Consider the following 27,767-nt stretch of genomic DNA (forward strand, 5'->3'; position numbering starts at 1 on the left):
TCTGCTTCACCAACAGAACGAGCAACCACAGTTTGCTTCTTTGAACTCCAAACCAAGAGATTATCTCCAAAAAAGCACAAACACCACTGGTGGACCGTCTAGTGACTTTACAACCAACATGGTCAGCATCAGTATACATAGAGAGAGCTAAACTAGAAGAAGATGGAGTGAACTTCAAACCAAACCCAATTGTTCCCTTTAGATAACGAAGATACTGAAGAGATCCAATAATAGTGCGGTAAAGAGTTGGGTTAGAAAAATCATCACCCTCTGTAGTTAAAGAACAGCCTGAACTCATAGGAGTTGAACAAGGCTTACACCCAGACATGATAGCCTTCCGAAGTAAGTCCAATGTATATTTGGACTGAGTCAAATACAGACCAATAGCATCTCTATAAGCCTCAAAGCCAAGAAAGTAGTTAACAGACCCAAGAGTCTTAAGTGCAAAATAGGTGTCTAGATCTTTGATACAAGCATGTAATGCAGTTGTATCGGAGCCTGTGATGAGGATATCATCAACATACACAAGAACAAACAGCACATACCCAGACTCCCTTTTTATAAACAATGAAGCATCCGAAACAGCACACACAAAACCCCAATCCTGCAGAGCAGTTCGTAACTTGTTGTACCAAGCTCGTGGAGCTTGTTTAAGACCATAAAGAGACTTCTTCAATCTGCACACATGCGAAGGAAACTCTGAACTAATAAACCCCTCAGGCTGCACCATATAAACAGCTTCTTGCAGATCTCCATTGAGAAATGCATTGTTAATATCAACCTACTGCACATCCCTACCAAATTGAACAGCCAGAGAAAATAAAACTTTAATGATAGGAGCTTTAACGATCGGGCTAAATGTCTCGGCATAATCGATGCTAGGAGTTTGGAGAAACCCTTTGGCAACAAGCCTCGCTTTATACTTAAGAATAGACCCATCAAGCTTGTACTTAACCCGGAAAATCTGCTTACAAGTAATCAAATTCATATCAGAGGAAGAAGGAACAAGGTCCCATGTATTATTGCGTTGAAGGGCAGAATATTCCTCTTTCATAACTTGAACCCAATTGGAGTCTAAAAGAGTTTCTTGAACAGTATTAGGTTCTAGAGAACTCAGTAGGACATGTGGATACGAAAGATTTAACTGTCTGGCTTTAGAACGAGTGATCATGGGATGAACAGGCAATGCTGGAGCAGTTGTAGACTGAAGAGGAGGTGAAGCAGAACTGGAGGAGTTTGAAGAAGGTTGAAATATAGACGGTTGTTTAGAAGCAGGAGATGAATGAGAACTAGCATTAGACAAAAGAAGAGATGCTACTCGAGGAGCTGACGAAGAAGAAACAGAAGAACTTTTGAAGAAATTAAGAACATCGGTGGACACACCTGAAGAGGAAGATTGCTTAGATGAAGAATGTGATGAAACTTATTTGGAAAACAATTGAGGATATGGAAACTCATCAGGATTGAAAACAACATGACGTGTTATATACACTCAACCTAAAGAATCCATGCATCTGTACCCAGCATGCACCTGACTGTATCCTAGAAGCACACATTTGGTAGAATAAAAATCAAATTTGTGCTTATTATAAGGTCGAAGATATGGAAAGCAAGCACAACCAAAGGGTTGCAGCTAGAGATAGTTAGGGAGTTTGTGATAAAGTTTCTCAAAAGGACTTTGAAACTGTAATGGGGCAGCAGGTAATAGATTAATAGTAAAGACAGCTGTTTGAAAAGCTTCAACCTAGAATTTGAGAGGCATTTGAGCATGAGATAAAAGAGTGAGACCCATTTCAGCAATGTGCCTATGTTTCCTTTCAGCAACACCATTTTGTTGGTGTGTATAGGGATAAGAAAATCTAGGCTGAATACCATAAGAGGCAAGATATGGAAGTAAGGCTTTAAATTCTCCCCCATTATCTGTATGAAGAGCACGAATTTTAGATCTATACTGCAACTCAGCAAATTTATGGAAAGTCTAGAAAACACTTAACGTGTCAGACTTTTGTCTAATAGGATACAACCAAGTGTAACGAGTAAAACCATCCACAAACACTATATAATACCGATATCCCTCAGTGGACAAGACTGGGGATGGGCCCCACAGATCTGAATATGCAATGTCAAGAGGATGCTTTGCGGAAATTTGATAAGAAGCAAAAGGAAATTGATGTAGCTTACCCAATTTGCAAGAATCACAAAATGACAGATTGTTAGAATGACATGAAACATGTATTTTATTGAGAACTTGTTTCAATACATTGAAAGAAGGATGACCTAGCCTAGCATGCCACTGCTGACAAACTCTATTGTTATTACAAGAAGACTGTGAATGAGACAAAGACAAGTTTTGTCTATTACAAAAATTAACAAAATTGGATGAATTTTGAGAGGTAACAGTAGAGAAAGTGCTGATTGCAGAAGAAGAGACACTGTGAGGCTGAGCATGAGTAAATGCTGGAGTTGCAGAAGAAGAAATTCGACGAGGCTGAGCACGAGTAAGTGCTGGAGCAAGTTGATAGAGACCATCTTTAAGCACTCCTCGGAATAGCACCTGGCTCGTTTCCTTGTCCTTGATCAAACAAAAGGTAGAATGAAACTCAGTAATGACGTTATTTTCATTAGTAAGTTGAGACACACTAATGAGATTTTTAGTCATTGTTGGCACATGTAAGACATTTGGTAATGAAAGGATAGAAATAGGAGTTGAATGTGTAAGCATTTGAGTAAGACCGACATTCGATATTGGAAGAGTCTTACCATTACCAACAGCTACCTTATCTGTCCCATTGTAAGGAGAATGTAGAGACAGATTGTTTAAGTTGGAAGTGATGTGGTTTGTAGCACCTGAGTCTACACACCAAGATTGATCACCAAATTGATTAGAATGCGGATAATGCTGAGAATACTGAGAATTAGAGTCAAAAGAAGATCTGGCGTTAAAAGGAGGTTGTGACACATGTCCATATGAAGTTCCGGATGGAAACTCTAAATCAGTCAAGTAACCTCGATTAGACTCTTGAGAAGAAGCTATGAAAGCCTGAGAGTCGAAGTGAGACATGCTGCCACCTTCTTTACCAAACGAATTAAAAGTGCGCTGAAAATTTCTGTCAAACCTATGATAACATCAATCAGCAAAATGACCTGGTTTGCCACACAATTGGCAATAAAACCGTTTGCCTGATGATCTGCCTCTACCTCGATTATTTCCTCCTCTGTAATTACCTCCTCCTCGAAAACCAGTGGAATTTCTACCTCCTCTGGTTGTTTGAGACGATGCAAAATTCACTGACATTGTAGTATTCTCAAAAGTATTTCCTCTAGATACTTGAGAAACATTCTTAGTTGACAATCTCTGCTCATGCATCAACAAAAGATACTGCACCTTATCTATGTTGATCTCATCTGATATGTGATCAGACCTATAACATTGTCATAGTCATCACCTAATCCATTCAATATCGCCATTAACAAGTCCTTGTCACTAATCGGATCACCAATAGCAGCTAAGGAATGGCCTATACTCTTTATTTTCAAGAGATAATCATTCACCGACAGATCATTCTTCTTTACTGATCTAAGTTGCTGCTTTAGCTGAAAGGAGCGAGCAACAGTTTGTTGAGAATATAGATTCTCCAGAAAAGACCAGACCTCGGACTAGCTTTCACAATGTATTACCTGACCTAGAACTTCTTTGTCAATTGTTGAAAATAGCCAACCTAATAGTAGCTGATTAGATCTAATCCAGCTAAGATAATCGAGATTAACAGCCTCCTGCTCTCCTTGATCGGAGTACTGATACTTAGACGGTGGAGCAGTTTTGTCAACAAACTGCATTAGATCAAATGCACGAATAGTCGCCATGATCTGTGCCTTCCAGTAAAGATAATTACTGGAATCAAGTTTCGTTGGAACGAAACTGAACGCCTTTGTTATTGTCGTAAAATCCGACTGAGTAGCAACAGACAATGTTGAAGCAGATTGAGGAGGATTGGACGAGGCTGAATTGTGTGAAGCCATTGACGTAAGTTTTTGGCTCTGATACCATGAAGCAAAAGCTTCACAATGGAAAGAATGGAAAACAAAGATAGGAAAAATATCTCTGGTGCTTTCAATCAAAAACAGAAAACTGAAATTATATTATTATGACATAAGAAGAAAGCTGACTTATATACTGTCAGCTCACAAGACGCGCCAAACGCAACAACCAAACATAACAAACTAACCGCTTACAAACAGCAACAATATAATTACTAAAACAGCAGAACCAAACACTTAAACAGCAGGATATAGCAATATCTCCAACAAATTTCTGGTATGAGAAAGACCTTTTTGATAGAATGAAATGTAATAATTAATTTACATGGGAGTACACTTTGTAGAACCTTTTCATAATGAACCACAAGTATGAACCCCAAAGGTTAGAGCAACCTTGTCAACAGTAATATCCATTTGTTGGCAACAGCATTGTACAAACTGATCAAAGTTTTCTTATAAAAAATCTATAAAAATTCTCATGCAAATTTGTCAAAGTTGCCTTTTATAAATTTTTCGTATAAAAATGTGTTTAGATCATGGGAAGATGGGATTGGTATGGACGGTAGGATTGCAAAAGGATAATCTCTTGTGCAATTTTGAATAAATTAATTTTATTTAATGTACAAATGGTAATTTAATTTGGTCAATTAACATTCATCAGGAGAGAAACAGAATGGTAATTTAATTTGGATATGTTGATTATTAACGTAGTCGTCTAAGATCATATGCCTAACTGCTACTCTGATTTTTGTTTCCATTATAGTTTTAATTTTCATTAGAATATCTAGCCCAAGGTTATTGTGGTATTTGTGGGGCCTTCTATATGCCGCAGAAGGACTTCTGTTAAACATTTCTAGCTTTATTAAGTCATATGAGTTAGTGGAGAGCATAGTCTTTATCTGTACTGTACTTGCATTTTATTTTTATTGAAAAGAAGAAAAACATGAAGAAATTAGATGGAACAAAAGAAGAAAAGAATGAAGTAATATGAAATGTGCAGTTTCTAACTTTCTTTCTTGTTTTCTTTCCCTTTCTTACTGCTTCTCTGAGAAATGCTTTTAAATCTGTCAATCTAGTTGTCATGGCTAAATAGAGATTGGAGCTGCATATTGAAACGGGCACAACTACACATGAATTTCTTAGAACCATTCATAGCATTCAGAAGAGTCCTGCTTCAAATTTTAAGTTGTAGAGACTCCACAGTGCAGCATCTTTTAGATTCTGCTTCTACTCTTCGCAAGGTATGATCTCAGGAATTCAACATTCAGTGTGAGAAAAATAAACACATCATGTGGTCTGATATGTTCTTTTACATTTATAGGGCTCTAGATTTTCTCAGGCTGCTGCTGCATTGCATGAGTTCAAGTTCCTTTGTGCTGGAGCAGCAGAAAGAAATACAGAGTTATATTGGGTTGGAAGGGTATGACCTTTTAACTTTTGTTATCATTGAATAATAATAATAAAAAAAATAAAGTTTAACCCTTTATCTAAGAGTTTAACCTGTTAGATGGGATGGCAGTTAATAATTCAACACGGTATCAAAACAGACAAAGGTCTTAAGTTCAAACCTTACCTCTTGCCCAATAGTTAAATCATTCCATGTGCTTGGACCAGTTATGCAGTGTAGTCTGGCCACATGTGAGGGAGTGGGTTGATAGTAAAATTAATAATATAAAAGATAAAGTTAATCTCTATCTAACAACTTAAGCTTTTAGATGGTATGGCAATTAACAATTCAACACTCATGATTGGAGAAGTTGCTCCTCATTACTTGAAGTCTAAAAGTGTCATAGATTTGATCGTACATGAACCTTTTTGTTATGATTGGAGAACTTAAATTCCTCTTTACTTTTAAGTCTAAAAGTGTCATAGAGCTGACCATACATTAACCTTTTGTTATGATTGGAGAAGTTGATTCCTCTTGAACTATAAAAGTGTCATAGAGTTGATTGTCCCTTGCTTTCTTGGGGCTGATATCACCCAGTGTAAATGCATTATTTACCTGCATCTTAACTAGTAGTGTTGAATTTCAATGGGACCTGATGCCCAGCCATTATTATGCTTGCCAGGCACTTGAATGAACAAGAAAAATTTCAATTTCCTCATAGATATCATTTCCGTCACTGAACATTTTTTTTTTTTTTTCTATCCAATACTTCTACTCTGGATTATGCCATAAAAGTTTTGCAAGTATATCACTTCATTTCTGCAAGAGCATAGGACGTAGATGAATATTTCTTATTTCTCTTTGTCATAAACATATATGGGCAGATTTTTAATCCGTTTCAAAATTCAGACTTATGTTTCTACACATTTAAATATGGTTCCTAGTGTAGCATTTTCTTTTGAAACCTTCACTGGTCTTTTTCATATAAGTATTTGTTTCATTTGCATATTTTCTCGTATGTTTAACATCAGCTTTGTTCGGCTTACCTAGACTACCATCAACGTTTGTGTGTGTGCATGTGCACATTTGTGAGTGCATATTACAGCTTGAAGAAGCTAAGCTTTTGCGAGCACAAGGTCAGCATGAGATGGCTGTCAACCTTGCAAAGTACATTTCACAAAATTACCAATCTAATGAAGTCATATCAGATGTATATCGCTTAGTTGGGAAGTGGCTGGCAGAAACTCGATCTAGCAGGTTTGTTGTTCATCATAAATTGAGTCAATAGTACTCATTTCTTTGCTGTCTTTGTGAACAAAATTGTTCTGTTTTCCTCACTTTTTATTTGTTATCATCATGAAGCTCTAGAACTATTTTGGAGAAGTATCTGAAGCAGGCAGTTATACTGGCCGAGGATCGCAAGGATACAAGCAAAAAATCTATTAAAAGACAAAGCCAAACTCATTTCCATCTTGCACATTATGCTGATGCTCTGTTTAGAAGTTATGAAGAGAGACTTAACTCTAATGAATGGCAAGCGGCAATGAGATTAAGAAAACACAAGGTGCTTCCTTTTATAAGAATGTTTTAAATAAAAGGGAAAATCTGAAAAAAAAAAGATGTAAAAAATGACAATTATTAAACTATAATTTTATATTTTCATGGAAATTGCAGACAAAGGAATTGGAAGCACTAATTAAGCGATTAAAAAGTTCGTCGAAGGTAAGTTTCATGAACTTGTCTATTCTGCTTTGAACATTAATGTATCCAGGTTTGCAAAAGGAAAAGGAATGCCTCTGCAGGTATATTAACCTTGTCAGGACATTTTTTTTTCTCTGTTCTTAGGGGGAGAAGACTGACTATTCCATAAAAATACAAGAGTTGCAAAAGCAGCTTGCAATGGACAAAGAAGAGGCTGAAAAATTGCAGGTGCAATGCTAAAACAAGAATTCACTTGTACTCTTTAAGTGCATCAGACCAAGAGTTTCATGGCACTACTTACTTTTACTTGCCATGCCTTGAACTTTGCTCAGGAATAAATAGGAAATTTCCAAGACTCTCATTAAAATGTGTGGTTTCAGTATGACAGGAATTTATTCCAGATAGCATACATATACCTTAGTCAGTAGTCTTGTCTTAATTTTAATTTCAGGCTTAAATCAATTGATTCGTTTTCTTCAATATTTCAGGGTGACAGGGATAATTTCCTCAGTGTTGCACTTGAGGGGTATAAACGTTGTCTGGTCATTGGTGACACATATGATGTTCAAGTGGTACATGTTTATTACCTAGTCATTTTCCTAAGGTCACTGTAAATTAGATTATTGCATGATAGAATGCTTGGAAAGGCCTGAATGAACTTGAGAACTTAAGTTTCAGTATGCTTTAAGTGTTATATGTGATTTAACTTTCCTTACATTGAAAAAGTTATCAAATATAATGTTACCTGTGAAGCAAGTGGAAATCATCAGGAAAAAGGATATTTGACTACAGTATTTAAGGCCTGATTATCATGAATCCATCTCCTTGATTTTTTTCTTTCAGGTATTTCGACTTGTTTCCCTGTGGTTCAGTCTCTCGTCTAGGCAAATAGTTGTAAATGGCATGCTTAACACAATAGAAGAGGTACACTAGAGTTACAGTGCTCCATGGTTAATAACTCCGATGTTAGAATGCCACTGCAGCATAGGATTTTGGTTATAGTGAAGATGTATGACTGAAATATGGTATTTCCATTATCCAATTTTCCAGGTTCAATCTTATAAATTTATACCACTAGTCTACCAAATTGCTTCAAGAATGGGCTCTAAAGATTGTCAGGGGCCTCATAGCTTCCAGGTGTAAAACTTATTTGATACTTCATTGGATTTCATGCTTTTTTTTTTCTTAATAGCAAACATTCATTTTCTGCAGTTGGCTTTGGTTTCTCTTGTGAAGAAAATGGCAATTGACCATCCATACCATACAATCCTTCAGGTATTTAAGTCAAACATTCAAACAAACCTAATGAATTGATGAAGAATACCAGTTCTTGGTTGAAATGCCTTGTTGATTCTATACAATTTGACTGAACGGATCAATAAAGGCTACTTCGCTGATATGCCTAGACAGGAATAGCTTAGATTTTCTGCATTCCTCTCTTATGAAAATACTTTGGGCTCACAGTCCAGATTCATTTTATAGGTTTAACAAAGTTCCCCCCACCCCCCGTTCTTGACATGTATGTATAGCTCCTAGCTCTAGCACATGGTGATCGGATCAAGGATAAGCAGCGTAGTAGAAACTCATTTGTGGTGGATATGGATAAAAAGCTTGCAGCAGAACACCTTTTAGAAGAACTGTCTTCATATCATGGAGCCATTATAAGACAGGTGTATTTGATCACCATTTGACTTCATTATCATTATTTGACTTATGATACACCTGAAAGTTTTATTCTTTTGAAATTTATCAACTATTCTTTGAGCAAGTTGAGTTTTTTTTTGAATGATTGTGTAGATGAAACAAATGGTGGAGATCTACATCAAACTTGCTGAACTAGAAACAAGAAAAGAGGTCAAGTCATATTTTTAAGTTCTTTTGTCACATTTTAACATTTCATTGCTTTCTTGTTTTCTTCTTGTCATTTGAATCTCATCTGTTTCAATGTAATTGATTTCCACTACAGTAACCAACCCACGGGAGTTATTATACTCTTACTAATAAGATGAAGTCAACAGGATATGAATAAAAAGGTTAATCTGCCAAGAGAAATCCGCAGTGTTCGTCAACTTGAACTTGTAAGTATTACCATTTGGTATTAGAAATGGATTTAATCATATTTGTTCCTATGATCCAATGACCTGTATTCTTTATTCTCGATATGTTCTGAAGAAGAATTTTTTATGGAAAGGGAAAATAAAGTAAATAACATATCTATGCACACATACGATTTGTTATGTACATGAGAATAATCAATTTACTCACACAAATTGTAGTTCCAATGTAGCATTTAAGATCATTCTCATTGTGCTTTTATATTTGTTGGCACAGTTATTTTGATGATGCCATATGGCCAAAATCATACCAAGCTCCATTTAATTCTTTAACAATCACCCTGTTAGGATATTCTAGAAAACCATGTCAAGTACTCGTTGATACAAAATATGATTGCATGTCTTATCAAACTTATTTATTATCACAAACCCAAACATTTAGAGAATACTGATTTAAAATCCTCAATGTAACACCTCAAAAATCTCAATATATATAGGACTATGAAAATATTGCCATTCATTTTCTTCTAGACTTGTGAAATGACACTGAATGAACTCCTGATGAGGTTACAGAGGTTGCTCTTATCTGCTTGGCCCTCTTGAATAAATTGCAGACTTTCACATAATACTATCAATTTTTTTATTCACCGGCATCTGGCCTTTTTTACCACTCTTTGATCATGGTATCCAACTTTTACACTCCTAAAAATATATCTTTGGGTCCAGTTGCTGAAGATAGGATTCCACAATTTTGCAGATTACAAGACTTCAAGGGAATATGGTAGAAAGGAGCTTATTTACTGAGAACAACTTTAATTATCTGTACACAACTAAATTTTAGAACACCAAGCAACTGTATTAAACTTAGATCCACCAGTGGATATGGAGACCTCTGTGTACCAGGGATGACCTCTGTGTACATTTGTGAATACCAGGGATGACCTCTGTGTACATTTGTAAAACCTGGCTGGCAATATATTACTGGCCATGATATCCTACATATTAACATCAAGAATAATGTGTGCACTGTAAAATTTTCCATGCAAGATATTATAGGACCTGTTTTTGTCCATATTATTCCATTTACAACTTCCCACATTTTTTTTTCACCTCCATTTTCTCATTTTATGGAAGAATCAATATCATGTTCCATCATGTCTTTCTGTTCACCAAGTAAACTATAACTTGATTTATTTGGAGATAAATTTTACAGAAAAATGTTTGGCAAGTGATTGTCATATTCACTGCAATGGAAGATTAACATCAGTGAGAAATAAGCCCACTAGCCTTCAGAATTTCTTTTGTTTGAAATAAAAAGAGATGCATGTTTAATTTTCTGGATCACCCCCTCATTAGGAGGTGATCATTTCTCAGTGCTAGTAAAACAACTATTTGCCCCAGCAGTCCTTAAGTTATAATAGTCTTTCACAAGCTATGTTACTTGCGTACATGAACTTGGCTTCATGTCAAGGGATGGGTGTGTACCTAATGAATGGGATTTTTTAACTTTTAAACTTATGTTATCTGAATTAAAAAGTTGGGATAGGTGTGTGAGTATTCTGAGCAAATACCTAATGTATTTTATAATCCTCTAAATATATGATGTTATCATTTGCAAATGTACTTGAAACTAAGGAACTTATATGAAATATAATTTTCTAAATGAGCTTCCATAAAATAAATAAAAAATAGTATAAATTCCACTTAGACCCCAAGTTGTTTGGACCATTTTGATCGAGACCGCCTGTGGTTAATTTTGGCATATAAGGTCACTGTGCCTTACTTTTTGGTCTATGCTATATTTGCAGCTATAATACCTTGTCCTAGTGGTGTTGTATACTGTCCTTTTTATCTTGCTGGGCCTGTCTTTTTTTTTTTTTTTTTACTTTCCTTTTCCCTTGTTGATTTCTTTTTTCATTCTTTTTTCTTTTCCAGGTGTTGGAGCCTGGCTGTTTTTTCTGTTGAGGAACTAAATCATACCTTTATTTTCATGTGTTCTTCAGGTACCTGTGGTCACATCTACTTTTCCAGTCGACCGTAGTTGTCAATATCCTGAAGGCTCCTTTCCACACTTCAAAGGTTTAGCAGAATCAGTAATGTGCGTCTCTCTCTCGCACATATTTATTAGAAGCCTAGTATATGATTTGTAATAATGTTAGGTTCTAAGTTCTTATTCATATTGATAAAATGCAGGGTGATGAATGGTATAAATGCTCCAAAAGTGGTTGAATGCCTAGGTTCTGACGGTAATAGATATCGGCAATTAGCAAAATCAGGAAATGATGACCTGAGACAAGACGCTGTACGAATTCAAACTATTTCTGTGATCCTTAAATTTGTTCTGGTTTGTGATTGTATCACTCACCCAGTGGGATTAAGCCTTTCTGTCATTGTCATCATTGTTTTTGTGATTGTGTAGCAACTCCGATCCTTAAATATCAGAGTTGCTCACTCACCCAGTGGGATTAAACCTTAAATATGTTTTTGTGATCCTTAAATGAGTGAGCACATATCAATTATGTTTTTACTCACTCATCACAAAAACATATTTAAGGATCCTTAAAAATTATGTTTTTGCTGACTCATTACAAAAACACATATCAGAGTTTCTCACTCACCCAGTGGGATTAAACCTTAAATTTGTTCTGTTTTTGTGATTGATCCTTAAATTTGTGATTGTTCTGGTTTGCTTGGAAAATTCTTTTAACTCTGATATGTGTTTGTGAGCATATTTTTCAAAGACTATTAGAAATCCATTTTGTATTTCTTTCATGCTTAAGATATTACTAATTATATGCAGGTAATGGAACAATTTTTTGGTTTAGTTAACACTTTTTTACGCAATCATCGAGATGCTTGGAAAAGGAGATTAGGAATACGTACCTACAAGGTATCCCTTCCCTCTTAACAAACTTTATGTCAGCTTTAGATGGAGGTGAATTGAATTGATTTCATCATTTTATGGTTTTCCTGGAAATGATAGACAGCTTGCTCTAAATTATTGCATCTTTTTAGAATCCAAATTCATATAAGCTTCTTTCTAACATTAAGAATTACCGTATGCATCCAAAACCTCTGGCAAGATCATTCAAAGTACTCGAACCTTGTAAATGTGAAGTGCTCATGCATATTCCGTTCTTATGTGTCTTATGTTCTTGTTGCTTTGAATATTATTGCAATATATTGACCCACTTTTTTAAAAAAATAAATACTGTGCTTACCTTATCTATGAATATATTGGGTTTCTATTCTGGTGCTTGATTCTGTTTAATGCGTAGATATCAAGGAAATACCACATTTTCTTTTATATGGCAGGCTTCCTGTTAGCATCAACTCATCTAAAAGCGTAACCTGTTCGGAGCTGGTATTTTTGTAATTTATTTTCTAAATCTGCCTTTAATGTAGAGGGAGGGCCAAACATGGGCAAATATTTACTTATGAAACAGGCACTAAGGTTTGAAGATGGAACAAATGTACTCAATCCTCAGACCTCAAGGAGCTTTAGTAAACTCACCCACCTGATCCATATTGGCAACAAATGCTATAGAAATCTCACCAGAAACCAATTTGTCTTGCACAGAGTGGCATTCTATTTCAATATGCTTGGTCCTTAGTGAAAAATATGAGCTGAATCACCAAATTTCAGCTCCTTAAGAAGTTGTTTCAGCCAAATCAGCTCACATGCAGCTAATGTCATGGCTCTATGCTCAGCTTCAGCACTAGATCTAGCAACAACATGTTGCTTTTTACTCTTCACATGAAGCAGCACTAGATAGCCTGCCCAATCAGTATCTGCATAACCAGTCACCTGTGTTTGACCTTTATCCTCAAATAATATACCTATACCATGCTGTGGCTGCTTACTTTTGGACTGATTGCAGGGGATACAGCTTGCGAAACAATAATAGACCCCTCAGCTGCTGAATCAGGACCAGAAAATGTTCGAGTACTACACAGCAGCCTTGCAAACACCTGAAGAGGAACGCCAACATTTGGTGTATCATGCAAGGCTTTTTACTGTTTTCAAAAACATTTTCTGAAAACACATACATAGGCAGCGGAAATAAACATAGAATCACCTTGCAAGACTCAGTTTTCCATGACCAATGCAATACAAAACAAACCATTCCATAGGGGGTTACAAAATGTACCTCTTGGATGGTTTGAAGGCCACTGTAGAGACTGAACTCCTCCCAGGCAGCAACCTTTGCTCCTCCGAACTCCTCCCGAACAGCACTTCGGTTAGACCAAACCGACCCCCAAATGCGCCAAGGGCCTAGTTAGTCCACGCTCCAGAGGGTGGTTGAATCCCTCAACTCACTCTATGTGCTAGCTAGATTGAGTGAGGGAGATTGGGATGAAATGGGGTTCAAACAAAATGGTTTCTCTATCACACAGTAGTCTCACTATTGAAAGAATATTGCTACTCTAGCAATGAAGAAACAAGGAGCAATTGGAAGAAGGAATGGAGGGTTTTGGGCTTTGGAATTAAGAGAGAAAACAAGCCAAGGCCGGGAGAGAATCGCACACACAAGGCAGCCAAAAAGCTCTGTCTCGTTTTCTTCCCCTTTAAATATGCACACCCAAGAAAACCCTAGGCATCCCAAATCGAGACAAACAACTAGGAGAGAGAAAGGGGACAAGGGAGAGACACAAAGGACGCACACCGTCCTCCCCAAATCGTCCTCCCTTGTCCTCGGAGGCCACGCATCCAAAAGTCGTTGCAAAAACGACAAATCAGACGTGCGATTCGCAAACCTTTGCAACAAAAACGATCGACAGTTCTAAGAAACTGTCGACCGATTGGCACAAACGATCGATAGGTTCTAAACCTGTCAATCGGCTTTGGACCTTGAATCAGTCGACAATCTCCAAGGTCTATCGATCGTTTTTGGCCTTTCCATTCAGCGTTCCAGAAATTGCATTTAGGCCCGCCATTAGATTTTATTCTGTTTTTTGTTTACTAGGTATATTGGTACATTTAGTTGTTATACTTTGTGGTAGTCAAGTAATGCATCCTGATCCATGTATATATATTGGCATGATAAATGAACAATATACAACATTTTTTCCTTGACATATACAAATACTAAATGGGTCATGACATAATCTAAATCTCACACTCCCCCTCAAGTTGGAACATATGTATCGTATGTACCAAGCTTGTTACAAATATAGTTTATCCGAGGGCATGTGGGGGCGTTGTTGTAGAAGACAACAGCAAGGAAGGAGGCAACGGTGACGATGACATATCGGCGATGCGAGATCTATGCGATGCACAAGATCTAGAGAAGAGGCCGCGAGATCTGAGAGACGTGCTAGAAGGAGAAACAGGTGAGAGATCGAAGGGCGCACCGATTTGAGTCACGTTGAAAGGAGAAACAGGCGCGAGATCTAAGGTCGCGCTGACGATGGTGATGCTCTGACGCTGAAGAGAGGCTATCGATCACCAAGGAGATGACGCTGACAGAGAAGAGGCGGCCCAGCAACAAAAAGAATAGAGTGACAACAGCATTAGAGGGACAGATCAACGGCGAGGGGTCGCGAGAAGATGACTAGATCTGAAACTAGATTTGAGATACCAACGTTGGAGCGAGATCTAGGTTGGCCAAGAAGAAGATGGCCAGTTTTGAGGGATTGACGGACAGATTAATGGTCAGATTTGAGAAATGATGGCCGGATCTGAAGATCGATGGCCCGATCTGAGGTTCGACTACCAGATTTGATCGGATCTGGGGGATTGACAGCCAAATCTGAACTGCAGTGGCTGGAGAAGCCAATCACGAAGTTCAGCAGTCAGCAAGAGATCTAATGGCAGCAGATCTGAAGGTCGTCGGCCAACGGGTGGTGCAGATTTGACGGCCAGCGGCAAATCTGAATCGCAGAAGACTGACTGGAGGTTGTGGATTTGGAGGCGGCAGCAGCTGGATCTAGGCGACTGATGTGATGGCAAGGTGATGATCGACAGCAAGTGCATATCCGATGAGATCTCTTCCGGCGAGAGCAACAGATTCGATGGACAAAGTGGCTAATGATAGTGGCAGCAACGGTGATTGCACGCAAGGCAGACGGCGGTCACAAGCTGGGGAGGAAGCGGACGCTGCTGGAGAGAAGGCCAGAGGTGCAGGGAACGCACGTCAAAGTTGGTGGAGGAGACTGCCAGCAGCGTGGCGGAGGCAGCAGGGAGGCCACAGCTGCAACTAGGGTTTAGATGGTGGCTCTGATACCATGTTGAATTAGAGAACTTGAGAGAATAAAAACCCTAGTTGGAGGAAATTTCATTCCCCATCAAACATATAGATTGTACACCTATATATACAAATACTAAATGGGTCATGACATAAGCTAAATCTCATAGTACAACTAATATATGCAGCACCTAATACATTCAGTCTAACATGAATTCTCAACAGTGAGGAAAGTAAACTGGTAGATGTATGAAAGAAAGAGAAACTATTTTAGTTTCCTATTAACATGAAAAATCAACCTTGCACAATTCCATGTGTAAGCAAGGAAAAGGCCCCTTAATTCTATGGGAGCACCCGCATATTTCAGGCAATATGCTCAGTGGTACGCACAAAGGCTTATGAGGAGATTCAGACCGTGTGGCTGGAAAACAGGCTTTTGTCAACCAATGTATACAAGTAGTTAAAATTGGTAAGTAACCTGGTGGGAACCCACCCAGCATCAGGCCTGAAATATAAGCTTCCAACTAAAGTCCTCTCTTTTGTTGTAGGGATTGAGAAATAACACATGGTGCCTATTTCTTAATCATATCACTCTCGGGTTGTTTTTGTTGTCAAAATGATGTGTACTCCATGTACTATTGTTTCAAGTATTAGTGTACAATTTACTCAGTTATTTGAGCTAATTATTTTCACTGGTCTGTGTCAGTGCTTGAATGATCAATTCTTTAGCTATTTTGTCTTTACAGCTAGTGAATCTGGTTTAAAGTTTGATATTCCTCATGGCATCTATTGAGATAGGCGCTAGCTTTTCTTTATTACATTTGTGAAATGCTAAATTGTATTTCCTCCCAGTCAGCTGAAACAAAAATATTTTTTGCTAAATTTGGTAGAATGTATTGTTGTTGATGATACAGGTTGTTCCTTTTACTCCAAGTGCTGGTGTTCTTGAATGGGTGAATGGAACTTTTCCTCTTGGTGAATACCTTATAGGAAGGTAAGAGAAGTCATATTTTTATGCATTGTTGTGGCAGCATTTTCAATGTGGTTGAGATATTAACATATTGCAGCACAAGGAATGGAGGTGCCCATGGGCGCTATGGAGTAGGAGACTGGACATTTCTTAAATGCCGGGAGCACATGATGAAAGTGAGTACCATATGCTGGCAGCATTGTCAATTTGCATTCACATGTTAATCAATCTTTCTGAGTCTTTGACATGCTTTGCCAATTCCATCAATTGGAACCCTTGTGGAACCAGCACTAACTTGAAGACTGTTTTCATCAACTTACTCCTAATAGATCTTGTGCTACTCCTGTGTCTCCAAGCAAAGTTTGTCATTGAAGGTTACTACTGCTAAAGAAATCCACTTATGAATTGCATATTTTAAGTGTTCTACTACAAGAATGTGTAATTCTCCTCTTCTAGGGCAAACTCAACTGTAGTGGACACAATTTGACAGGAAAACCTATCCATGGATTTTGTTGAATTTTGGAAAACTCAATTACTCATTGATACTGTGAAATGGATTTGTTTGGTGGTAAATCTGAAGTTGATTGTGGATAAATGATCCCATTCTCACATCAAAGGTCGATGCACTTGATTCCCCTTAGTTTATCTAATCTTCAGAAGTCATTTCACTGCAATCATCAGCATTTCTGTAATGATGAGAAACTATAAAATTTGTGTAATTGGTGGAAGTAGGCATCCTCTTGGAAAGCGTAATTGATATGTAACAAATCCTCTGTACCGGTATCCAGCTTACATTCCTGAAAGCATTTTCTTTCCTTGACTAACTAATTAACTATGTCCAAACTATTTAGTAGTCTGCCAAGATGGTACTGAATACTGTCAAATTATTGAAGACTTTATTAAATTTTTCTGTCTAGAAGTGAGGTTAATACATCTTTATGAAGCAGTGTCAAACTGAAAACGACCATTACTTGCAGTTAGACAGTTTGAAGTCATGCAGATACTTTTGAATATGGAAGAGACAACTCACTACATTTGTGTATTTTTATTTCTATTTATTATGGGTTGTCATGGCACTATTTTATCTATCTTCTGTTGCTAGAGGATAGCCCCCACTCAATTACATGAAGAAAAAGCACTTGCCAACAGAGGGTGGCCTATTATTTTTACTTTCCATATATCCTTATTAAGTCATAATTGTGAGTCTATCCTTACATTTCTACCAGCAATTTTCTTCTCTACCTGATCTTATCACCATTATACAGACTGCATGCCCATTTAAACAGTTTCATTTCCTAATAAGGAAATATCTGTGTTACGAATAATGATATGGATTTATTTATCTTGTTTTCAGATTTACTTATCTTGTTTAGTTTTGATTTATTTAGATGATAGAATTATATTTGATCTAGGGATATGATAAAGAATTATATTTGATTTAGCAATTCAAATCATATTTTAATTAAATTTTTATTTTTTAGATAGGTTATCTTTTCATTACCTATAAATAGGCAACATAATATTGATGACTAAATAATATTGATTTAGTCTCCTTGAGCTTTCTCTTTTCTATTCTTCTCTCTCTCAGCTTTTCTCTTGTCCTTCATTTTTCTTAGTCTCTTCTCTTTCTTCTCAACTTTCTGCAATCTCATTGCTGTCCTGCATCAATCTCGCCTAAAATATTACATTATTCCTGGCTTCAAATATCTAGTTTACACTTCTTGGGAATGTCCTGGCACTATTAATTACATATACTGTAGGAAGAAGGTAATGAAGAGGGTTCCAACATGGAGTCTGTCTTTATTTTTATTTTTTCATTGGCCTATGCAGAAAGTTTTGGCTTCAATTAATAGTTTTGTACGTCTTAAAAGTGTCCTGGCATTATTTGATTATCTCCAAAATAATGAAAAAAATGACTGGACAATAAATCAAGAAAAACATAACAATAATATAGAAATAAAGTAGACCTAGCAAAAAATAAATAAATTAGAGCTTTGAGCATATTGGATATCAACCAACTTCTACGATATGTGAATTAACGTCATATATCAGAGCGTTGTTACTTAAAAGGTGGTTTTATAGACCGACATTGGCAAGTTGTTGCCAGCTCTCGTCCTTGACAATGGACGTAGTTTCAAACAGCATACAATGTTAGAAGGAGAGCTAAGAGATATTACCTCATTTCCAAGAGTTGGGTCTAATGATTGGTCCAGCCTCTTTGTCCTACTTGAGTAAATCTGTGAAAATCGATTGTCAGTAGTGACCTTTCCCCCTTCTATTTGTGAACTAGGTTGTAGGAATATTGACTAATTACATCCTATCTCTTGCCTTGATTCCCAACAAAAATAAAAGATTTCATATATATACAATAAAACAGATTTCAATTTCAAAGATTCTCAAATATTTTCATATATTACCAATGAAATTATATTTATCAATAAAAGATTCAATTTATGAAACACTGCATGTATAACACCCAAATTTTTAGGAAGACACAATTAAGAGGGGTGTTACAAAATATATCCTCAAAAATACACTGTGACAAGGGTGTTACAAAATTGGGTTGTTTCAAATTCTTTAATTAATCCTATTCCTTCTCTACTACTACTTGAGATAATATCCATGTATGTTCCTGATTTATCCTAAAATTTGCATACAGCCTAATTTTTGGTTTGGTCAAACTTTGTTCCATAGAAGATCGTGCCATAAATTTGATCTGCTTAGCACTAAATATAGTAGCATGTACACATTAATATCTTCACCTTAATTTAGCTTATTGTTGTTTGGTAAAACTTGTACTTCTTAGGATGAACATGTTAGTGCATATGAAGGACATTTGAGCACTTCTATCTATTTTCTTATTTATTCAGTATTAACAGTAACATAAGTCAACATCAAGGCTTTAGATTGCATGGTATGCAAGTAAAGCTAGACAAAAAGTTAGTACCTGTTACCTGAACTAACAGACTAATTCATCGTCAATGATATATCTCTTTTGTAGGAACACAACAAGAGAAAGACTTTCCAGGAAGTCTGTCAGAATTTTAGGTTTGTACTTCTGTTAATTGTAGCCCATTCCCAAACATTTTGGGTTTTTGTTTGAATTATTTAATTGACATTTTTTGAAGGCCTGTCATGCACTACTTTTTCTTGGAGAGATTTTTACATCCTGCTGACTGGTTTGAGAAGAGACTTGCTTATACTCGGAGTGTGGCAGCTAGTTCAATGGTAGGTGTGTTTTATTCTTTCAATATACCAGCTGACCTTCATCTTCTTCAAGGCAATATCATGTGATTTCCTGTTTCTAAATTAGCTTTTTCCCTCTTTGGTTCTTGGTAATTACATTTATTTTTGTGACCAGTACCCAATCCCTCATAAGGACTCACCAAGCATTAACAACTTGTCAATGGGATTTTCAGTACTGAAGGTTTACTTTGAAGTTCAGGTAGGTTACATTGTTGGACTTGGAGACCGACACTCCATGAACATTCTAATTGATCAAGCGACAGCTGAAGTTGTTCATATAGATCTTGGTGTTGCTTTTGAACAAGGATTGATGCTCAAAACACCTGAGCGGGTTTGCCTACTTCATCCTTGACTTGTTACCCTTATTTTCCTGCAGACAGTTTTTCTAATATGACCCTCAATGTTTTGTACATTTTTTTATAGGTTCCCTTCAGACTCACAAGAGACATTGTAGATGGTATGGGTGTTACTGGTGTGGAAGGGGTTTTCAGAAGATGTTGTGAGGAAACAATCTCTGTTATGCGGACTAACAAAGAAGCACTTCTAACAATTGTTGAGGTAATGATTAATTGGGAATGTGTTTTTTGAAGAATGGCACAGTTATATTCTTCCTATTTCATGATAAAATGTTCAAAACTCATTTCAGGTTTTTATCCATGATCCTTTATATAAGTGGGCTTTGTCTCCTTTGAAGGCTTTGCAACGTCAAAAGGTATGTCAAAGTATCCGTCTCCTCTAGCATATCCAAAGCAAACTTCCTCTTTGAGATGTAAATAACTTGCTTCGATCATGCAACCTCAATATCGGGAAATATTTTTGTGGGCCCAAATCCTTAGTCTAAAATGGTGGATGAAAACGTGCCTTCAACTCAATGATGCCAACATCATTGTCCCCTATGTCAATTATATCATCAACATACACTACCAAAATAATGTGATGACTAAATTTAGAGCAATAAAAGATAGAACGATCACCCCGGCTCCAAGTTAATCTAAACTCCAAGACAGTTGAACTAGATCTAGCAAACCAAACCTAAAGAGACTGTTTTAGGCCATATAGTGATTTCCTAAGACAACACACCATCCCTGAGCAATGAAACCAAGAGGTTGCCCCATATAAACATCCTTATGTTAGTTGTTATGTAGAAAACATTCTTGATATCCAGCTGATGGAGAGGCAGTGGAACATAGCAGCAAGAGACAAGAATGATTGAAACTATGTTCCCCAAGTTGACATGACTCACTATCTATAAAAGAGAATGTTGACTTAGTATAGTTGTTATTGTTTTACACTTTGTGTAATCTCTTATGTTGATTATTAGTCGGTTGTATTTCTATGTTATGCTTGTAGCTGTAGATGATTGTATCTTAAATGCTGATGTATTAACTGTGTGAGGAGCGGTTAGGGCTAGTATATAATCTAGCCTTATTTTTGTTTGTGTTAGAGATTGAAATCATTTTTAATTGAAGTCTCAGAATTCTCTCTCTCTCCTTTATTGCTCATAGGGTCATGATAATTCCTCCCTCCTTAAGAGAGTTCTTGTCCCCAAGAACTTGCAACAAGTAGCCATTGCTTCATCCAATTCCTGCCATCTCTATCTGATTTACCTTACTTTCTTTCTTTCTACTTCTAGACCTCTTCTTCTTCCTCGTTCTTAAGTGTCCAAGATCAATCTCAATAATAATTTGGCCTAGATCTTCAATAGGAGCAACCTGATAGAGTTTAAATTCAATACACTCACCTTCTACAATAGTTGTCCAACCAAGATTGGCCTCCACTTTCCATTGGTTCATTCCACCCTGTAGTAGACAGCCACTTGAATTTTCCAATGGAAGTAAAAAACAACGCAGCATCGGAAGTTTTGTTCCCTTCGGCAAACCTTTGGCATCTTCTGCTATATCCCTTAGCTTTCCTCCAGTTAGTGCTGTCTTCATCTTCTCATTGCCTATTATATCCCAAGTTAAGGACAATTCAACTTGCTTCGGAACCAAAATCCCATCGAAAGAATGTCTTTTCTTAACCTCCAACTTCTTCCTTACTGCTAGTCCAAGTTCATCAACCATAGGGTCAATTTCCGTAGAGCCAATCTAAGATTGTTCAGGTCCTTATCAAATTTGTCCGATCCCATGTTGTTCCATCAGCATCTCTATCTCTCTGTTTCTTCTTCAGTGCTTCCAATGTTATTTCTTGGAGCCTGGCACTATCAACAGTATGCTTGAGTCTTAGGTTGAAGTATCGTCACCATTGGCCTCAACTCTTCATTCAAGCCAAGTAAGAAGCTTGAAACGAAATAGGACTCTGTCAAATAGGGGTTATGATTGAGCATCAAGGCTATTAGCTCTTCAAACCTCAATTGGTACTCCATCACTGACCCTACTTGCCTGATTTCCACATTAGACAAGCCCCCATGTTGTTCCATCAGCATCCCTATCTCTCTGTTTCTTCTTCAGTGCTTCCAATGTTAATTCTTGGAGCTTGGCACTATCAGTAGCATGCTTGAGAGTCTTGGGCTGAAGCATCGTCACCATTGGCCTCAACTCTTCATTCAAGCCAAGTAAGAAGCTTGAAACGAAATAGGACTCTGTCAAATAGGGGTTATGATTGAGCATCAAGGCTATCAGCTCTTCAAACCTCAATTGGTACTCCATCACTGACCCTACTTGCCTGATTTCCACATTAGACAAGCCCCAATCTCCAAACCTCTCCTTAGGCTACCCCATTTTAAGGGACTCCTCTTGGTTAGAACTTCTGCTATAATCATCAAAGAATTTTGCGGGAAAAATGTAATGATACTTCTTAATTAGTATCATCGCAAACTCCTGCAATTGCTCGTGTATCATACGGCCAAATTCCTCACACTCTTCATGAATCCCATTGCTTGTTCCTTTGTCCCTTCGGCTACTCATTCTCAAACTTCCTTCCCCATGTTTGATTCTTCTGGCTACATTGCTCTTTATCCCTGTTGTTACCAACTAAAAATGCAACCTTCTTTGGCTGCCATTAAGGCTCCATTGGTCTCCTTTGTGTACTACTCTTGGTTGAAATCTCACTGGCTGGAAAAGCAATAGGCCAAGAAACCACAACTCTTTCTATCCTAATTCCCCACACTTCCCTTCTGTAACTGCCTCACCCATTCACTTCTAAAATTGATCCAATAAGTGGCAAATTGCAACCACTGCTCTGCTTCCACTATCAACAGAAGTATATATCTGCCAAAGTCGAAATCACAGCCAAAGTGATTCACGATCACCCCAACCAGCGCTTCCTTTTCGCGCAATCACCGTTCCGCATTGTCACCTACTGTTAATCGTCAATCCACAGTTTCTAGTCGATCGTTGTGGGTCACTTTTGTCAGAACTTCTTGTTCCGTTGAGTTCACCGAACTTTGGAATTCACTGCTCAATCAATTCACCAAAGTTGTTGAAAACACCATCGAACCCGCCAAGCCAAGTCGCCTTCAAGCCTTCTCAACCTGGACCTTAATTACGGAAACTGATTTCCCTGCCTTCAACTCAAATCAAAACTGCAGCCAAAGAACAACTACTGCCCAATCACCGTCCAACACCTACTTCACACTTTAATGGGCCCGAGAATCAATTTGGATCCGAGAATCTATTGGATTTGTTGTGGCTTCCGGTGAGTTCTTTGAATTCTCAGAAATCACCTTGAATCTTTGCTTGATCGATCCCACAGTCATTGGAATCGATTCCGAGATTCAACCAAAAATCTTTTGGTTGCTTCTTTGTCTCGAATGCCAAATGCACCAAAATAGATGGAATTGCGCCAAATCTCTAGGAGTTGCCTTTGGAATCGTCTGGGTTGCTCATCTTCCTTGAGCGATTGTGATGCAACCAACAAAATTCTGCGGAATTGAGAATTCGATGGTTGCAGTAGCTTACGACTTGGCTTCCAAATCCACTAAAGTTGCGTCCCCTTCCACTTCGAGCAAGACTCACTAAAATTTGTGGCCAAACGTCAATGAACGGCTTTATCTTTAAGACTCGAACACACTTTTGAAATTCTCAAAGCCGAGAGCCTCTCCTCCGTCAATCTCACGGCAAGCTAAATTCACCTAGCTTTGCTTCAACGTACAGACAAGTCGGATTAGAATGATTGAAATGATCTCCTCGTTTGATCGATGCTAATCTAGCTCGTCGAAAATCACTTGAGGCTCTACTTCGATCACCCCTTCCTTCTCGTTATCTAAATTCTTGAATCGATCTTGATTCCTTCAAATGCTTGCACTCGCTTATCACACCGTAACCAATGGAACTCGTCAAAGTCCTTGTATTCGCTATAATCACCCAAAGTCTTTGCTCTATCGATTATGCTGAGAGTCATCCAAATCAACTGCTACCAATTGCAGGAATTACAGCCAAGGAATGTTGGCTCTTATACCAATTTGTCATGAACCTAGGGCTTAACCTAAGATTAGTTTGGAAATTGAAAGAATCCGATCAGCTAAGGTTAAGAACAGGAGGAAATTAGGGGGAGATTTGAAAGAATGAGGGGGAAATTAGAAGAAGTGTTAGGGGGATTAGAAGAACAGAAAAGAAGGAGATAAAGATTGATGCAAACCCCACAAAGGAAGGTGAGACTCGACACTCAAAATGGTTCATTTGCCAAGGATTGTTCTAAAATAGATTGTAATAAGCAAAACAAAAGGACCTTGACCCGTTATCTATAAAGAGATAAGAACCAAAGGTATAAAACGGTTAGGTAGACGCCACACTCAAAATAGAAAAGAAGGATTGTGAGTGATAAGTCAAAAATGAACGCCACAAGATGAAATCTTGATAAGTTCGGAATAGTTCGTTGAAGAACCAAAGAGAAAACTCTCACTATTAGTATTGATCAAAAGTGCATTCCCCATAGGGTTACATTGGCTTATATAGCCACAAACAAAGTAGAAAAAAACACAAGATAAAGGAAGTGGTCAAACATTCTCCCAATCAATCAATCATCCACCAATTTGGGCAATCTATTAATTAACCACCAATTGTGGTAATCAATCAATCATCCACCAATTTAGGCAATCAATCAATCAACCACCAATTTAGGCAATCAATCAATTAGCCACCAATTGTGGCAATCAATTAATTAGCCACCAATTTGGGCAATCACTCAATTAGCCATCAATTGTGGCAAATTGATAATGCCTTGTTTGTTTCTTCATAAAATCTCTCCAAATTACATTAAGAAGTTTGGATAACATTGACAAAGCATGGACCCGCTTGAATACTCAATTTGGGCAAATTATAGTCTTGAACAAAGGTTAAATTTGAGGTGTGTTCAATTAGCCCATTTAATGCTTCCTTCAATTTCTTGGTTCTTAACCTTGTCATTGGACCTCCATGGATGCTTAACGGATTTTGTGAGACTTTAGCAACCTGATTCGCATCAAAGATCAAGAAAGGGAGAGAATTCGAAGAAGGAGAAATCAGATTTCAATTCATTAAGTCTTGGATAAAGAAACAAACCCATTACAGCAACCTTATATAAGCATATTTGCCTTCTAATAGTCTAGCACATGCTCCCATGTGCTTCTAACCATTTGCTAAAATATCCCTAACAAACTATTATACCCTATTACAATAATACCCTTTTATTGCTCATAAAGTCATGACATGCTAACAAATAGAGACTCTTCTTTCCTTCAATGTCGCTGTTCTGCTGACACTTTCTACTCAACAGTTAAGGATAGAACTCTTTGCTCCATCAGAAGATTGCATGATCTTTTCATGCCGGTGAATCATTTTTGATCCCCAAGGAACCATTGCACAATTGCCTGCCCCCTTGTCTAGAACATATCCTGGCCCAGTCAAAAGGTTTCCAATCACAGCTGGCATCATTTGGGTGACTTGAAAATAGAGATTACAAAGTGTGTGAGCCTGAGTGGCACAGAGAGTAAATCATTTGTGCTTTCATCCTCGTGCTCACATATAACACTAACATCCACAGTGAAACTAGTGTGCCTGCAGCCTCCATATCCAACCTTTCATAAAGCCCAACAATGTCTGCATCAATGATCGCCTCTATGACAAACTTCTCCCCATCTATGTTTGGCTGCCTATAAGATTAGCTCTCCTATTTCGGTATTACCAGTTGCCATATAATACAGTGTCCCTTTCCAGTTTCCACCTCTTTAAGCCAATGTCCCCCCCAACCTCTCTTTGCTGCCAATTGATCTCCAATGAGATCGTTATCTGCCATGCTCAGCTTAAATTTTCCCCTTGAATTTTACCTCGGCCTATAGCCTTTCCATGCCTTGTCATCCAGCTCTACTTGTATCATTAGAAACCTAGCTATCTCAATTTCCACCCTTCCAATATATATATATACATATGTGTGTGTGTGTGTGTGTGTAGTGTGCATTCAACAAAGTAAATAATTGCCCATATTCATGGAATTACTTGGCAGTTATCTGAATGTTATGTTTCTATTTGATAGGTGCCATAGGAACCTCATCGTGCAACTCATAAATTGCTTGCAAAGCAGAAATAATCCAAATCACCATATCATTTTATGTGGAATATTGTGAAAATAAATCAGTATTTGAAAGTGAAGCAATTAATTGGCCAAGTTTATGGTTGGTTACAGTTATTTGTTAGGCCAAGTTTATGGGTGTTCAGGTATGCCTGATATTAGATCAGTGTTGTAGGCTTTGCCTCCAAGTTACTTCAGATCATAATTGTGCCTCACAGCTTGCATCTCGTCTGTATTAAACGTGCAATGGATGTTTATGCGCATATATCACTTCCCCCCTAAAACTGTTCTTCTCAACAGGAAACTGATGATGATCTGGAGACAAGCTTAGATGATTCAGAAGAATATGAAGGGAACAAGGATGCTGCACGCGCCCTGATGCGAGTTAAGCAAAAGCTTGATGGGTATGAAGAAGGTGAAATGAGAAGTGTGCATGGGCAGGTAATGTTTGAGTTTGCAGTAACCTGAATGACAAATTCACCTAAGTCTTGGCATTGCCCTCTTCTTTCCTTGAATGGTTTTGTGTTCTATATTCACCATGGTCAGAATGGGGATCCTATCTAGTATTCAAGGGATTCTTCCAATTGAATCACTGGATTGGATCAAGCACATCCTAATTGTACAGAAAAGTTAAGGAAGAATATTAATAACAAATGCATTAAAGAGATGCACAAACAACAATGTCAACACTCAGAAGTATATTGTCACATGCCTTAAGTGATATTCCTTTTGATGGTTTGAGAGGTTTTATGAATTTTTTTTTGTTGTTGTAGGTTCAGCAACTGATACAAGATGCTATTGATTCTGATCGCTTATGTCAAATGTTTCCTGGATGGGCAGCTTGGTTGTGAAGTGCAAATTCACTGCAGAAGCTTATTCTGAGTTTCTTTTTTTTTTTTTTTTTTGGGGGGGGGGGGGGGGGTTCTTCCTGATCTGATCTGATCTTCTCTACTGAGCTAAAAGCGTCATGGTTTAGGTAAAAAACCAAATCCTTGGTTGCCAAGAAATTACTTTGTAGCACTGTATATATAATACCAATCCCATCCCAAACCTACCCTCTGGACAGAAACGTTAGACTGATTAATCTTGTAACCATTAATTAGTTTCTTATTTATTTTTAATATTTTGTCTCTACTCTCTAGCAAGATAAACACATGTTTTATCTAACAAAACAAAATGGATGGGTTCAAAAATGAATAAATAAATGATAGGGCTTGAAATAATACAAATAAGGATAAATTATATACACACTTAAAGTGGTTTAAAACATTTTTAAAAAGAAGAAACCTAACCCCTCTTGGCCATTTATGGCGTCAGCCCACTCACTTCCATTCAACAAAACCCCCCTCCTTTCTCGTTTTGGACAACCAACAATGGGTTCCAATGAACCCATTCGCCAGTGGGCCAACTAGTACTATTGTCATTAGCAATAATGTTCTTATTTTTAGTTAAATTTATATTTAAGCTAATTTAGTTAGTTTTTTAGTAAAAATTAAACCATGTGAGTGTAAAATTAGCTTAATCATGGTCATAGGGAAATTTATCCTTTTTTATGGATGATATTTTTACAAAAGTAGCATATTTGTAATTATGGTTCCAACTTCTATTTCAGCCTAATTAACACCCTAACGTTGTTCTGGGTCAGTTCCAATTGGTTTCAATATACCTTATTAAATTGGCAATAATTTAAAAATTAG

The 27,767-nt window shown here is 37.4% G+C and overlaps 1 protein-coding gene across 6 annotated transcripts in view; it reads left to right on the top strand.

Annotated features, from left to right (window-relative positions):
- Window positions 1–27,737, top strand: part of LOC127794269 (serine/threonine-protein kinase ATM) — a 156,270-nt gene extending 128,533 nt beyond the window's left edge. Inside the window, exons 55-79 of one of the 6 annotated variants that reach the window (XM_052325239.1) lie at window positions 5,115–5,279; window positions 5,360–5,458; window positions 6,531–6,682; window positions 6,788–6,989; window positions 7,100–7,147; window positions 7,271–7,354; window positions 7,615–7,698; window positions 7,970–8,050; window positions 8,177–8,263; window positions 8,339–8,401; window positions 8,656–8,796; window positions 8,924–8,980; window positions 9,145–9,204; window positions 11,184–11,278; window positions 11,374–11,482; window positions 11,981–12,070; window positions 16,283–16,362; window positions 16,436–16,514; window positions 19,340–19,386; window positions 19,467–19,566; window positions 19,700–19,915; window positions 20,008–20,142; window positions 20,231–20,296; window positions 26,371–26,511; window positions 26,844–27,737. In XM_052325239.1, coding sequence (XP_052181199.1) covers window positions 5,115–5,279; window positions 5,360–5,458; window positions 6,531–6,682; window positions 6,788–6,989; window positions 7,100–7,147; window positions 7,271–7,354; window positions 7,615–7,698; window positions 7,970–8,050; window positions 8,177–8,263; window positions 8,339–8,401; window positions 8,656–8,796; window positions 8,924–8,980; window positions 9,145–9,204; window positions 11,184–11,278; window positions 11,374–11,482; window positions 11,981–12,070; window positions 16,283–16,362; window positions 16,436–16,514; window positions 19,340–19,386; window positions 19,467–19,566; window positions 19,700–19,915; window positions 20,008–20,142; window positions 20,231–20,296; window positions 26,371–26,511; window positions 26,844–26,921 — 2,559 coding nt within the window. In that variant the 3' untranslated portion in view covers window positions 26,922–27,737. Of the gene's footprint in view, window positions 1–5,114; window positions 5,280–5,359; window positions 5,459–6,530; window positions 6,683–6,787; window positions 6,990–7,099; window positions 7,148–7,270; window positions 7,355–7,614; window positions 7,699–7,969; window positions 8,051–8,176; window positions 8,264–8,338; window positions 8,402–8,655; window positions 8,797–8,923; window positions 8,981–9,092; window positions 9,205–11,183; window positions 11,279–11,373; window positions 11,483–11,980; window positions 12,071–16,282; window positions 16,363–16,435; window positions 16,515–19,339; window positions 19,387–19,466; window positions 19,567–19,699; window positions 19,918–20,007; window positions 20,143–20,230; window positions 20,297–26,370; window positions 26,512–26,843 lie in introns of those variants that run through there. The other 5 variants (XM_052325240.1, XM_052325241.1, XM_052325244.1 and 2 more) reach the window with 5 other exon arrangements.
- Window positions 27,738–27,767: the final 30 nt, after the last annotated feature.

This window comes from Diospyros lotus, chromosome 2 (assembly GCF_014633365.1).
Source record: "Diospyros lotus cultivar Yz01 chromosome 2, ASM1463336v1, whole genome shotgun sequence".
NCBI classification, from domain to species: Eukaryota; Viridiplantae; Streptophyta; class Magnoliopsida; order Ericales; family Ebenaceae; genus Diospyros; species Diospyros lotus.